At 40.9% G+C, this 14,473-nt stretch overlaps 1 protein-coding gene across 2 annotated transcripts in view; it reads left to right on the top strand.

Annotated features, from left to right (window-relative positions):
- The window catches only part of Mtmr6 (myotubularin related protein 6), a 41,308-nt gene extending 35,736 nt beyond the window's left edge, over nt 1-5,572 (top strand). For both annotated transcript variants that reach the window (XM_040740567.1, XM_040740566.1), the window contains one exon: nt 3,519-5,572. In XM_040740567.1, coding sequence (XP_040596501.1) covers nt 3,519-3,764 — 246 coding nt within the window. In that variant the 3' untranslated portion in view covers nt 3,765-5,572. The remainder of the gene's footprint in view (nt 1-3,518) is intronic.
- Nucleotides 5,573-14,473: the final 8,901 nt, after the last annotated feature.

Below are 14,473 nucleotides of genomic sequence, written 5' to 3'. Positions count from 1 at the left end.
TGTTGACCGCTGGTTACGGCTTCTTGTTGGCTAGCTCTGTCTTAATTATTAAGCCATTTATATCAATCTACGTATTGTCACAAGCCTATGGCTTACCTGGTAGTGCCTAGCATGGTGTTACTCCTCTGGCAGCATTGCTACTCTGGCCAGTTCCTACCTCCCTTTCCCAGAATGCTCCTCATTTCCTAGTCCCACCAGTCTTGCTGCCATATTGGCCACACTGTTTTATTCATCAACCAATAAGAAAAACATGTGTACAGAAGACATCCTCATCATCTCCTCTTTTCTGTCTAAATAAAAAGAAACAGTTATTAAGCAAGAACTATAATTACAATATTTTATCCATTAATATTTAGCAAGATAGAATATTTAAAGAAAGTACTCTATCCTATCTTTGTGAGTCTAAAGTTTTATATGTAACTTATCTTTTATCATAACTAAGGGAAACCATAGCCATAACTATCTGTCTTCAACTCCATCAAAGACCACAGAAGAACAGTATATAAACTCTAGAATTGACAGAGACATCTCGCTACCTGAACTGCAGTCACCCAAAGTGCTTCTGTAATGTTAGGGCATCCATCTTCAGCCTATAGGCCTAGTGTGTCTGGCAGACTTCTCAGTGAAGCAGGAAATTTTAAACTATCCACCTATATTGGCAGTTTGTCAGTCATTTTTCTCTGTGTCCTGCAAAATGTCTGGCAGACTCTTCCATGAATCAGGAACACTACAGGGACTGTTTTGTAAGTGCAGTAGTCATTTTCCTGTGGGTCCTGCATGTCCAGGTTATACAGCATAAAGTCAAACAGTCCAGGCAAGAACAGTTTCTTACCCAAATGGCTAGTCTTGCTATATCGAAAGCAAACTCCATAACAAGCTTCTTCAATGTCCATCTTCCTCTCTGAAGTAATTGGTATGCCAGGAGCAGTTGTGTCGCACTGTCATGAAAAACCCTAAACCTATTTAAATGCCATATTCTGTAGGTCTTTGAAAGGTTTAAAGAATGCCTATCCAATTGAAATATATCTCTATATATCTATAAAAACCTAACTACCTAACTACAAAACTATAAGTTTTGACGATTATAGGTGACTGTATGTAATCTGTGCTCAATTATACATTACATTTTAAATGATCTATGTAATCATAATACCTAAATAAGAGGAGAAATATACATATCACAAAATTGACCTTAAATTTTTATCAATAAATGAAAATCCATTCTAATACAAAGTATTCATTTCTATATCAAAATCCCTTCTTTTCCTTTAAAGAGATTGGTTGTGATCACTAATCATTTATAACCATTCCATTTAAATGAAAACAAACATTTATAAACAATATTTGGGAATGTGGGCATCATTCTCTCCAAACTGCTTCATGCTGTTTGAGGGTGCTGAAATACCATGGGGATCCTTAGAAAACAGAGAAACCTGGCCAAGTCCTTGTTGTTGTAGTGTGTAAGGCTGCATCATCTCAGCTGATTTAGATGTTGTATCACTTGGGCCATTGCTTCAGGAAGGGTCTTGCTTCATCAAACCATATTAGTCTGGAAGGAAACCACAGCTTTTCATTTTCTATGGAAACAAAAAAAAAAGAAACTCTTTTCCTAAGAAACCTGTCCTTATACTTAAATTTAGAAGTCAAAGTGTTTTCAAAATATATAAGTTGGATTAATCCAGCACCATTTGTAATCAAATATCTTTTAGAAGTTGTTGCTCCTTCTTTAGCAATCAGAAAATTCAAAGATAACACAAAAACATACAGTATCCAGACTCCCTGCATATTTTCCATCTTTATGTGGCTTATTTATTTTTTTATTATAACTATTTCTTTTATTTTTTCATTTTTTGAGACAGGGTTTCTCTGTGTAATTATGGCTGCCCTTGAACTCACTCTGTAGACCAGGCTGGCCTTGAAATCACAGTCATCTGCTTGCCTCTGCCTCCTGAGTGCTAGGATTAAAGGTGTGTGTCACCACCTTCCCAGCTACTCTTCCTTCCTTCCTTTCCTCCTTCCTTTCCCTCCCCCCTCCCTCCCTTCCACGGTATCTTGTTTCTTTTCTCTCACAAGCCTACATATATTTTTAAACACACTATTCTTTAGGCTTTTTGCTTTTGAATCTGTCTTTACTGTTTATCTTTATCTTTTTCTGGCCATAAGTCAAAAGTTTACCGCCAGCACTGGGAGCTGGGCTCACTGCCTCTATTCAAACCTTTATGAGTAAAAGCTAAATCATTTATGCTGAGTCAGAAAACCTCCCTTAAAGGAGCTGCAAGTCTCTGCTTGTCTCTAGCAAGACAGAGCCCACCCGAGAAAATAATGCTATCAAGAAACTGTGCTTGTCTCTGTTCTTTGTTTCTAAAATCCCTTTTTAAGCTTATGTCAGGTTTACATGGAAATTCATGCCACACATAGCTGGCACCATTTTGTTATGAGCATTCTATCTCACCAGCCTGGTCCCACAACCATGTCAGCCCCAAATGAATACTCAGAAACTTACATTAATTATGACCAGTATGGTGATACTCCTCCAGCAGCATTATGACTCTGGCCAGCTCCTGCCTCCCTTTCCCAGAATACTCATCTCTTACTCCCGCATGTCTTGCTACCCTATTGGCCACAGTGCTTTATTCAGCAACCAATAAGAGAAACATGTGTACAGAAAACATCCCCATCAGCTAGGTTTATTAAAAATACCTTTGTCTGGCCTATTCTTCTCATTTCCACCTTACTATTATCTTCATATGCTCTGTTAAATAGCTCTCTATGATAAGATTTTCCTGTAATCATTTCTCTGTCATCATATATAACCAAAAAGGATGAACAAATATGTGTGTGTGTGTGTGTATGTATGTATGTATGTATGTAAGACAGTTGTTTTTGTTCAGGGAGACCATCCTGATTGCCTCTGAGGCAAATGATTTTCATTGTCTCTTAGATGAGAAAGTAGTGACTGGTTAAGTAAACTGTAGGCTACATGTTAGTGTTAACTCAAGGAAGGGCAAGACATAGGCAGCTTGAGACAACTGTCTAGAGACAGTTGATTTGGCACTTTAAATCTTATGTTTAAAAAAAAATAAGATTGTGTGACCTTCCAAAGGTCACGTGGCGACCCTTAGTGAGGGACACCCTGTGAGGATCTTGTCATTGTCAGCAGGACCTTCAGCTGAATAAGGTATGGTCGTTGTGTTATAGTGACTTCAGGTTGAGCATGTTCTCTACATCCCTGTCCTTATAAAATGATTGCATGTTAAACTCTTAAGTAATATGTACACTTCTGATATCTGAAAACTGTGAGATCTTTCCAGTCAAATCTGGCTGACTTGATTGACAAATGTAAAAACTTGATGCATTTTCCTTGAGAAGTTTTAAGCTATTGGGATTTTTTGTTACTGAGTTTATAACTGTGTAGCATGTACAAGGGGAACACTTTCAAAAGCAGGTTTTCTTCACTTAACGTAGCTTGATTACCTATTTTCTATAGTTACTAATGCTTTTTCAATGTTCTGTTTTAGAAAATTACACAATGCAAAAATGGCATCCTAACGAAGGACTTGCTGCATCCGCACCCTGAATCACCTGCCCTCAAAACCTCCCTGTGTCTGAAAGAGCAGAGTCTGCTTCCGGTGAATGACACACTTCGGGCTATAGAGGGCAGCAACCCAGCAGATAATCGGTACTGTGACTTCCCTGAGGAGTTTTCTAAGTCGGAGCCTGCGGTGGTCAGCTTGGAGTATGGTGTGGCAAGAATGACTTGTTAGATTCCTTCAAGTGTCTCCTGGACTGACTGTAGTGTAAGAAATATGTACTCGTGAGAATGGTTTGTACACGTGGGCAGGGGGATTTATTCAGTGATTTGGGGCTTAACAGCAGGTGAACAGTTGAAGAAAGGATCATAACTGCTCTTGAGAGGAATATGTCGGCTAAGTGCTGCTTGTAGTAAGAGCGATACTTATCTCTGTAGGAAGTGAGTGGTGTTGGGTGCATGTACTGGGAATGACTTGCACAATACACCAGTGAGGTGACAGTCTGTTGATCAGATGTTAGTTACAGCCGAGCTCAATTCGCTTTCTTTAAGTGTAATTTAACTCTGAGAGGACAGACCTAATAATGCGAACCCTTAATGACTGACATGGCATGTGCGTCAGGAGACGTGTGACTGTTTGTGGATTTTGCCATTTAGTGATGTTTTAACATTGAAGTGCCATGAGAAGTACTTCTGAAATGGCCTTAAAGTAAATTCTCAGTTTATTCTTTAGGTTTTACAGCCAAGGGCATGATGTCTAATTTCTCCTTTATTCAGCCTTACTTTATGAAAAGAACTGCACTCTCATTACTTGAGGGTTGTACGCTGCAGTGCTCCTGCATAGAAAGCTGTAGACTCCAGTAAATCGTAATTGGCCAACCCCAACCGTATTCAAAGTTAGCACCTCTGAGGCTTTGTTCTGGTTGTCATTTGTTTCAAGCTGCAGCTGACAGTTCATTATTTGCAGCTTAGAGGACTGATTTCTTAGACAAGTATAAGCACATTTGGCATTTACTTTGGGATTACTGTATTCTGTTAGCTCTTGCTTCGTGCTTTACTCCTTTGAGAACTGTCCACTTAAAGTGGCGAGGCTCTAGAGCGTTCTGAGTGCTAACTACATGTAACTGCCTGATTTCCTAGAACATTTCTCTTTCGTGTCCCTACCTACACACTTTGAGGTAAAGCGAAAAGGGGCATATGGAGAGTGGAGATTTTGCTTGGTTATGTGATTTTTGAAAGCAATCATTTTTATGTGAAATATATTTCTTTTCTCTTAAATATAGAAGGGACAGGAAGGGAGCACACTGAGGGGAGCTGGTTAATGTCCAACAAAAGCAGCTTGAACTCTGAAAAGGATTTTGTTTGCTTTGTTATGGTCATTGTTTATTCTGTGCACTAGGATATACATATCTTTTCCAAAAACCACTTTCTATTGACAGTATTACCAGCTGGCTTTTAAACAAATGACACGAGGTACAGTTCAAGGGCACTAAGAAATCTGCATAACTTATTTTACATATCTCCTGATTGCACCTATATCTGTAATATTTCTTATATTAGTTTTGAAAAAGAAGAAAGCTTTATTGTATGTGATTTTTATCTAGTTCTGTTTATTTTTCCAGTTCACTTCCATAAGACCTTATGTAATAAAAACACTGCATTTTAAAAAGTAACAGAAATGTACTATAAAACTATAGCATATAATTAATGGTGTTTAGACATTGAGAAAGGAAACTTAATCTCTGTGGCCACAACAGGAAGCTTTTGTGCCTTGGTTCCATCAGGTTGTGGTTTTTGACTCTTCTATGGCAGACTTCGTATAGTCATCATTTTGGTTCATTATGCTAATCTTCAACTTCACATGTACATATGTGTTTACATGCTCACACATAGATAACATCCTGGGTAACATACAGGACATATGTTGACAAAAGTCTGTGTAAATGTCTTATAAAATTGGATTTATGTTCATTGTGTTTTGGGATGTATAGCATGTAAATTATTTCATGTATTATTTAAAGGCAATTAAATGTTCATGTTTTACTTTGAATGTTTTTCTTTTGGGGAAAAAACAAATGAGGATCTTCAAGAACCTTCTACTGTCACTTTACTAAACTATCAGAATCCCTAACTTCATGCTAAATACTTACCCTTATACTCACAGATTAGTTTTCCTCTCATCTTCATTAAGGAAACTTCTCTCTGTTGCAGACAGAAGCCATAACAGAAATTCCTTACTGGCCAAAATGCAAAGAACAACTGACCTTGGGGTGCCCAGTACTAAATGACACAGCACAACACAGCCCCAGATGTAAGGCTCAAGGAACATAGGGTGGGGCGGACAGAAAGAGTGTCAGAGTTCTAAGAGCCAGAGGACCGGGAAGGCTGTTTCGAGAGTGTGGTACTTGGAAATGACAGAATCTACACCTATGGTGACATAATAATATGGTGGCCTAAACAAGACCTGAACAATGACAGAACCAGTTGACATGGCAACATGGATGATTGCTGAGAGAGGGAGAATCAGTCTGTCCCAGGGATGAACCCAGGAAATGGTTATCTGATAGCAAGTGGCCAGTCTTGAAATCGTGTACATACAAGCAAGTCTAAACAGGGAAAACAAAAGATAAATGGATCAAGTTGTGATTTTTTTTTCCTTGCTTAGGCAAAGGGTCTCATACGTTACCATACCGTAACAGTGAAGTTTTTAGCATTTCATTTTCCAAAGGTTGTGGACAAATTCCTCATATATATAAAAAAAGCTTCCTGAATAATTAACCTAGGCTAATTGGAGGACAGGTTCAGTAGGGAGTGATGACAGTTGAGTCTCTCTGTCAGTGAGGTGTGGTCTGTGCCATTGCTGGCTTGCAGATGGAAGGCTGGATCCACCAAGTGGATACATTCAAGGTGAACTGACCCAGGCTTGGATACCAGAGAAGAAATATTGGGTTAAGAAATGAGCGTCTTTGCTAGAAGTGTTTAGAACCAGTTTTCTGTGTGAGGAGCAATGTGGGGAAGTAGGAGAAAAAAGATGCAGGATCTCCCTCCTTCTTTCCCTCTGTCACTGCTAATCTGATGGGCAAGGATGTGGGACAAGCCTGTCTTTTTATGAATATTTTTCGCCTGTCAACTTGAGAATTCTGAATTTTTCCAGCCGACAGTTCTGAGTTACCCATGTAACCATTTAGGTATGTTTTGATGCCTGTGGACCTCGTGTCTCCAGAGTAGGTATGGCCTTACTTAGCCCACCACATTTGTAGATAATGGTGTCATGATACATGTGTTCAGTTTCCAGCAACGTATATTTGACATCTCACAACAGCTCCAGAGGTTCTGACTCCCTCTTCTAGCTTCTCCAGGTACCCATAAATACATGGCATACACACAGACACACATAAATTGAAGTCTTACAAAAAGACAAAGTTAGCTAGGCATTGGTGGCGCACGCCTTTAATTCCAGCACTTGGGAGGCAGAGGCAGGTGGATCTCTTTGAGTTCGAGACCAGCCTGCTCTACTGAGAGAGTTCCAGGATAGCCTCCAAAACAATACAGAGAAATCCTGTCTTGAAAAACCAAAAAAAAAAAAAAAAAAAAAACGGAAAAGAAAAGACAAAGTTGGAAGATCATCGTTACTAAAACAATTAGTCATTTTTCCTTGTCACTCTGATAAAATACCTGAAGAAGCAACTTGAGAGGGAAGGACTTGCTTCATGGTTTGAGAGAGTGCAGTGAGTTGGGTTGGAGAAGTCACATCAGAGTGTACCCTTGTGTCTATGGCAGGAGTGTGAAGTAGCTAATTCATGAGTGATAGTCAAGAGGCAGACATCTCCAACTGGCAGGAACAGGGCAGACTGTCCGTTAGCCCTGCTCCTGCTGCCCAAGGTCTGCCAACTGCACCCTGCATCCACAGTGTTCTACAACCTCTCAAAATAGCACTATGGCTGGGGACCATTCCCATTCGAGCTGTAACAGTGTAACACCCAGTGAAGTGGCCAGCTGTTTTGAGTGGGTAATCAGCCATTTCTCCGAGGAGAATTCAACCAGGGAATGACATCTAGAAACTGAACTACATTCTAACTGTGCTCCTTGCTAAATGAGTGTCATTACTTCAGGCATTTGATTTTTTAAGTATTTGACTGGTCTATATAAAATTCGTGTTTGTGTATAGAAAGATGAATGGATCCAAACTTTTTTCAAATTAGCAAATTTTTTAAATTAGTGACTTTATCTTTTTCATGATACATCACTTCCATGTAATTCTGGAATCTTCTGGAAGATTAGGTTTTGTCCACATACCAAAGCCCCTGTACAGGAGGCAGAAACCTGCAATCGCAGCCCTCTTGAGGCAGAGGCAGGTGAATTTTGAATTCAAGGCCAACCTGGGCTACATAAGGAAATCCTGTTTCAAAAAAGTGAAACAAACTCAGCAACCAAGAAACCAAATCAGAATGCCCTATATGGTGACACAGTTGCAATTATCAAGGTTATGTAGTCTGATTTTTGTCTTGTCACTCTTCTCTCTGGGTCTTGGGGCTTTCTTTGCTGCCCCCTCCCATTTTGGGCAATCTCAACCACAGAGCAAAGTTGCAAAGAGAGTTGACAGTGCTTTTTTCCTGAGCTCCTTCAAGGACAAGATACTGACTGGATGCACTTGGGATGGAAGCAGGAAGAGCATGTGCATTTGAGGCCAGCCTGAGCTACATAAGACTATGTCTCAGGGGAAAAGGGGGGGGGTCTAGAATAACATGTTGAACATGACTTCCACGTGCTTTCAGTGTCTTCAATCAGGGAGTTTCTGGGGGTAGTTCGGTGGGTAGAATGCTTTTCTTTTTGTTCATCCTACTATAGAGATGCTTGCGTAGTCTTGTTATTGCTGCTCTGCATAATAGTAAAGACTCGGAGTCAGCATACCAACAGATGAAAATGAATAGAACCGGAAAATACATTAAATAAGGTAGCTTGGACTCAGTAAGACAACTCCACATGTTCTCTCTTGTATCTGGATCCTAACTTCTTTTATATGTGCATATTTCTGTACGAGTGTGTGTGTCCGGAGCCCAGGAAAGCAGAAAGGGGCCCATGAGAAGGGGGCAAGATTAATATGGGGATGGTGGTTGAATGATCTCAGATGAAAGGGGAATACTGGAGATGGAGCGGCTAGGGTGGGAAGCAGAGGTAAGGGTGAATCAAACTAGTGATGTATGATTGTTGGTAAGCTAAAATATAAAGTAAGAGATACACAAAAAAACCTGAATATGGGTACTGTACCTTTGTCAATGGATAAAGCTGTTCCCAGCAGCCATAGGTTAGTAATAAAAACACCAGTGCCAAGGGTGGGCTGTCTCCCTGGGAGCTGGTCAGAGTGTCTCCCAAGGCACCCAAAACAATACGGGCAGTCAGCAGGAAGAACTAGCAGTAAACTTTATTGCTGAAGACACCACATGCCTTGGTTGCAGGACAGGAATGTCAAGCTGGAACTGGGCTGGAATTCTCTTCCCTGCTGGCTAGCCCCTTCCCCTCCCTGCAGTGCTGAACCAGAGGTTTCAAGTGATTTGGCATAGACAAAAGTACCCTTTAATGCACCTGATACCGTTGAGGTCTACATGTTTTGGTGCCTTTTGCCGTACAGCAAGTGGGAGCATTGCTGAGCTATGTGACCTCTAAAAAATGGTGCTGAAATCGAGAACTAAAACTACTGGAGTCAGGACTTGCCCTTGGTTTCAGTAAGGCAGTTGGAGACAAACAGTGATCAAACCTAAATGTTTAGACCTAGGCATGAGCACAGGAAAAGTCAATTAATGGGGGCCAGGACTCCCAAAGTGGATCAGTACAGGCTGGGGGAGATGGTTCCGGGTTAAGGTGTGTGGTGTTGGTAACATCCGAGGGGCACTGAGGAGGGGCTATTTTTATAACACTTGGAGTCTGGAACTAGTATTAGGGGAAGAGACCTCAGTTAGAGAGGGGATCTGGAACCCACTTCTTTGTGCTGGGGAATTAAGCTATGGAAGTGTGTACAATTTCCCAGGACATCTTAGAATAAGATAGGTGATCTGAGTATATGAGTATAGAGCCCTGATCCGCAGACCAGGAGCTGGGGATGGGGAGAACACTGGAAAACCAGAGAGAAACTCGGTTATGCAGAAAATTACTAACAATCTCAAATGCCACCTAGTGGTCATTTTATTTTAAGACTAGTATAGTAGTCTCATTGCATTACTTTGGCAAAATACCTGACAAAAGCATTAGGGAAGAAAGGAAGGTTGGTTTGGATCACAGTTCCAGGGGACACAATCATCGTGGCAGGGAAGTTATTGTGACAGGAGCAGGAGGTGACTGGTCAAATAAGGGCATTTGGGGTATATCATCTCACCTCAGTTGACTTAACTCCTCCCCCCAAAAAAAGGAGAAAAGGGAAAGAAAAATGGTGCTGAAATCGAGAACTAAAACTGCTGGAGTCTGGACTTGCCCTTGGTTTCAGTAAGGCAGTTCATAGATACTTTCAGAGGCTTGTATTCTTAGTGCATCTAAATCCTAGCTGACAGTCGGAATTAACCATCACAAGAAGGATTTCTTTATGTCATTGTAATAGAACAGAAATAAAATCCCCATGGCTTTGTAATCCATGAAGATGAGCAGATAGGATGCATATGAAGACTATACACATGGGAAGAAAAACACGCCTTAACTTTACCTGTATAACTTTTCCACTATGACTATATTAAAGATCATCAAAACAGAAAACTTGAATGAGCATGCCCTGTAGACTGAATATGAAAAAGAAAAGATACCTCATGGGGAGTTTTGTCCTAAGCCTTAATATAAGCTTTTTTATGTCGGGAAGCATTTTTTTTTCCTACAAGGATTAAACACAAAGTCAAGTGTTCAACAGTTGGTCCATACTCATAGTGGATGTCAAGGATGGATGGATTGACAGGGTAGGTGAGTGGATGAATGAATGAGTAAATGGATGGATGGATGGATGAGTGGGTGGGTAGGTGTGTTGTGGGTTGGAGGGATGATAAATGGCTAAGGAGGATGTATGTAAATAACGCTAGACATCTCAGACTCATTTATTCCTGATTTAAAATGAAGTTAAAAAGAATTAAAAAAAAAAACATAGTCCTTCCAGCTAACTTCTGATTGGTTCCTTGCCATGAGGAGGGATTCTGACATTATTCTTTTAATTCTTTTTTGTTTTGTTTTTCAAGACAGGGTTTCTTTGTGTAGCCATGATTGTCCTGGAACTTGCTCTGTAGACCAGGCTGGCCTTGAACTCCATCTGTCTCTGTCTCCTGAGTGCTGAGATTAAAGGCGTGCATCACCCCCCCCCCCCACCAGTTTATTCTTTTAATTCTTCACTAGCCTGGAATTTTTCACTTCACTAGAACTACTCTTTTAATATTCTCTTCTCGCTCATAATTGCAGGCAAGTAAATCTCAGTGCCTTATATTATTGGAATTGAATTGGAACTTTAAAATGTGACTGTTGACCACAGACATAAGGAAATTGGATAATGGAGATGTCCTAACATTGCTACAGGCCCCTGTGCTGGCTGACATAGGAGCTGGCCCTTAGCAAGCCTGTGCACTCTGTAGTAGCCAGCCGGGCCTCAATCTAGGAGTCAGGCCAAGGGGTGCTTTGCCAAATGAGTCTGAAAATGTGCAGCGTTAATAAATGTTCCACATCCTTCCTTCCTATGCAGCTGCTAGAGAAGAGGTTTCCTCTGCGTGGAGCTTGTGTTTGGCTGGTTTTTCAATTTTTCTCATTGAATGTTTTGACCCAATTTTTTATCTGCCATTTTCTCCACTTACCCTTTCCCAGGGCCTCTTGCATCAAAGCCTCTCATGTAGCATTCCAGCTTGAGTTCCTGGGGTTTTGATTGGAGCTAATAAAATTTATAGCAGTTGCCCTTCCAGAACTGTATTTTAATGGGTAAAATATAAAAGGAAAAGATAAAGCTGCTCCCACTGGTGGAGCAGGGCAAATGGAGAGGAGCTGAAGCCCTGGCTATTTAAAACCACCTCTTTGTGCACTTAATGCCTTTGCCATACACTGGTCTCTGGCGCGTGCTATTTGAACACACCTCTACATCCTCCATGCTGTTAAGAGGCAACGAAGCACCTGAACAAGTGACCATCTCATGTTATCCTTAAAGAATATTTGGTGAGTGACCTATGTGTCAGATATTGTATAAGGCGCTACACATACAAAAATAAACAGTACATTGTAATCTCAGCCCCACAGTCTCATGAGATAGCATACAGCACAATGAAGCTGCACATGGGATCTGTCCGTCACGTTTACCTGTGATGACTTTCATAGAGACATAGAGTGCTCGTAGGAGGGAGCACTCCCTACTGGCCAGGGGAGGACATGTGGCAGGAGCCAGGGTGATTGAAGGGTAGAGCTGCAGTTGGCCTAGATAGGTAGGAATTCATTCATTGAAGAGGAGAGGGGAGGTGGACCAGTTCAAAGGAATGAGATAGAGCATGCCATTCCAGTGCACTTCAGGTGCTCTGACAGCTGGGACCATCACACTGATGGGATGGGAGGGGGGGTGATAGGATCAGGGACAGGGGATGTGTGTGTGTGTGGTCATATTCTGTGGTCTTCCCTCTGCAGTGTGTGGGTGCTGGGTTCTAAGTCTCATTGAGCTGAAGAAGTTTAAATAGTATGTGCACATGTTACACAAGGAAGACATTTTAGACAGAAGTGAATTGGATTGACAGGACCCACAGGCCTCCTCTGCCTTGTATCCTTTCCTACACTGCCGTGGAACAATCTTTGTACACTGTAAATATATGTTAATATATGTTAATGAAAAGCTGATTGGCCAGTAGCTGGGCAGGAAGAGATTGGACACAGAGAGAATGCTGGGAAGAGGCGGGGCAGAGTCGAGTCTCTAGCAGACACAGGGAGAAGCAAGATGAGCATGTCATACTGAGAAAAGTTACCAAGCCACATGTCAGAGTGTAGATAAAAATATGGGTTAATTTAAATATAAGAGTTAGTGAGTGGAGCTGGAGAGATGGCTCAGTGGTTAAGAGCAATGACTACTTGCCCTTCCAGAGGACCTGGGTTTAATTCCCTGCACCCACCTGGCAGCTCACAACTGTAAGTCCAGTTCCAGGGGACTTGACACTCTCACACAAACATACATGAAGGCAAAACATCAATGCATGTAAAATAAAGATAATTATTTTAAAAGTTAGCTAGTAACAAGCCTGAGTTATTGACCAAGCATTTTATAATTAATATTAAGACCCTGGATGGCCTCTCTGGGATCTCCTGACCTGGGGACTGCAGCCAGCTTGACTCGTCCCCTGAGGACCGAGCAACCAGGGGCCTGCTGAGAGAGTCAGTCTACTCCTGCCCCCACTCAGGGCAGAGGGCACAGCTCCCACCCACCAGGAGAGGGAGTGCTTCAGATCTGCCTGGACCCACTGGAAGAGAACCTTGAATCCGTAGCCAACAGGAAAGGAATCGACCCCACTTGTACCTGCTGAAAGAAGGGAAGGGAAGATGACAATATAAGAACAAATTCAATGACAGAAAAACCAGTATGATGCCACCAGAGTCTAGGGACTGTACACCAGCAATATCTGAACACCACAACACAGATGAAGCAGAAGAGAACGACCTTAAAAACAACTTCATGATGATGATAGAGACCCTAAAAGTAGAAATGAGAAAATCCTGTAAAGAAATGGAAGAAAAGACAAGCCAAAAATTACAAGAAACAATTCAAACAGTACAAGCTTTGAAAGTTAAAATAGAGAAAATAAAAACAAACATAGTCTGAAGGAATGCTGGAATTAGAAAAAGTGAGTAAACAATCAGGAACTACAGATGCAAGCATAACCAACAGAATGCAGAAGTTAGAAGAGAGAATCTCAGGCATTGATGGTTCACTAGGAGAAATAGATTCATCGACCAAAGAAAATCTTAAGTCCAACAAATCCTTAATACAAAATATCCAGGAAATATGGGACACTGTGAAAAGGCCAAATCTAAGAATAACAGGGATAGGAGAAGGTGAAGAAACCCACCTCAAAGGGGCAGAAAACATATTCAACAAAACCATAGAAGAAAACTTTACCAACCTAAAGAAAGACATGCCAATGAAAGTACAAGAAGCCTACAGAACACCAAATAGAGTGGACCACAAAAAAAGTTCCCTTGCCACATAATAATCAAAACCCAAAACATACAGAGTAAAGAAAGACTATTAACACCAGCAAAGGAAAAAGGCCAAGTTAACATACAAAGGCAAACCTATCAGAATCACACCTGACTTCTCCATGGAAACTCTGAAAGCCAGAAGGTCCTGGATTGATATTCTACCAACACTAAGAGACCACGGATGCCAGCCCAGACTTCTATACCCAGCAAAGCTTTCAATCAGTATAGATGGAGAAAACAAGATATTCCATGACAAAACCAGATTTAAACAATACATATCCACTAATCCAGCCCTACAGAAAGTACTGGAAGGAAAACTTCAACCTAAGGAAGGTAACTATGCTCACAAAAACAAAGGCAATAGATAATCCAGCTTTACCAAAAGTTAAAAGAAAAAAGCACAAACAACAAATCAAAAACAAACAAGAATTAACACTGAGTGGTCCTTAATCTCCCTCAATATTAATGGTCTTAATTTTCATATAAAATGACACAGGCTAACAGACTGGATACAAAAACAGAATCTATCCTTCTTCTGCATACAAGAAACACCTCAACTTCAAAGACAGACATCTCAGAGTAATATAAAAATACTCAATAAAATACTGGCAAATCGAATCCAAGAGCACATCAGAAAAATCATCCAACATGATCAAGTAGACTTCATCCCAGGGATGCAGGGATGGTTCAACATACAAAAATCCATCAGTATAGTCCACCATATAAACAAACTGAAAAAGAAAACCCACATGATCATCTCCC

This window comes from Mesocricetus auratus, unplaced genomic scaffold, assembly GCF_017639785.1.
Source record: "Mesocricetus auratus isolate SY011 unplaced genomic scaffold, BCM_Maur_2.0 Super-Scaffold_100707, whole genome shotgun sequence".
NCBI classification, from domain to species: Eukaryota; Metazoa; Chordata; class Mammalia; order Rodentia; family Cricetidae; genus Mesocricetus; species Mesocricetus auratus.
The sequence above is the reverse complement of the archived record's forward strand: the minus strand, read 5'-3'. Positions and strand labels throughout refer to the sequence as shown.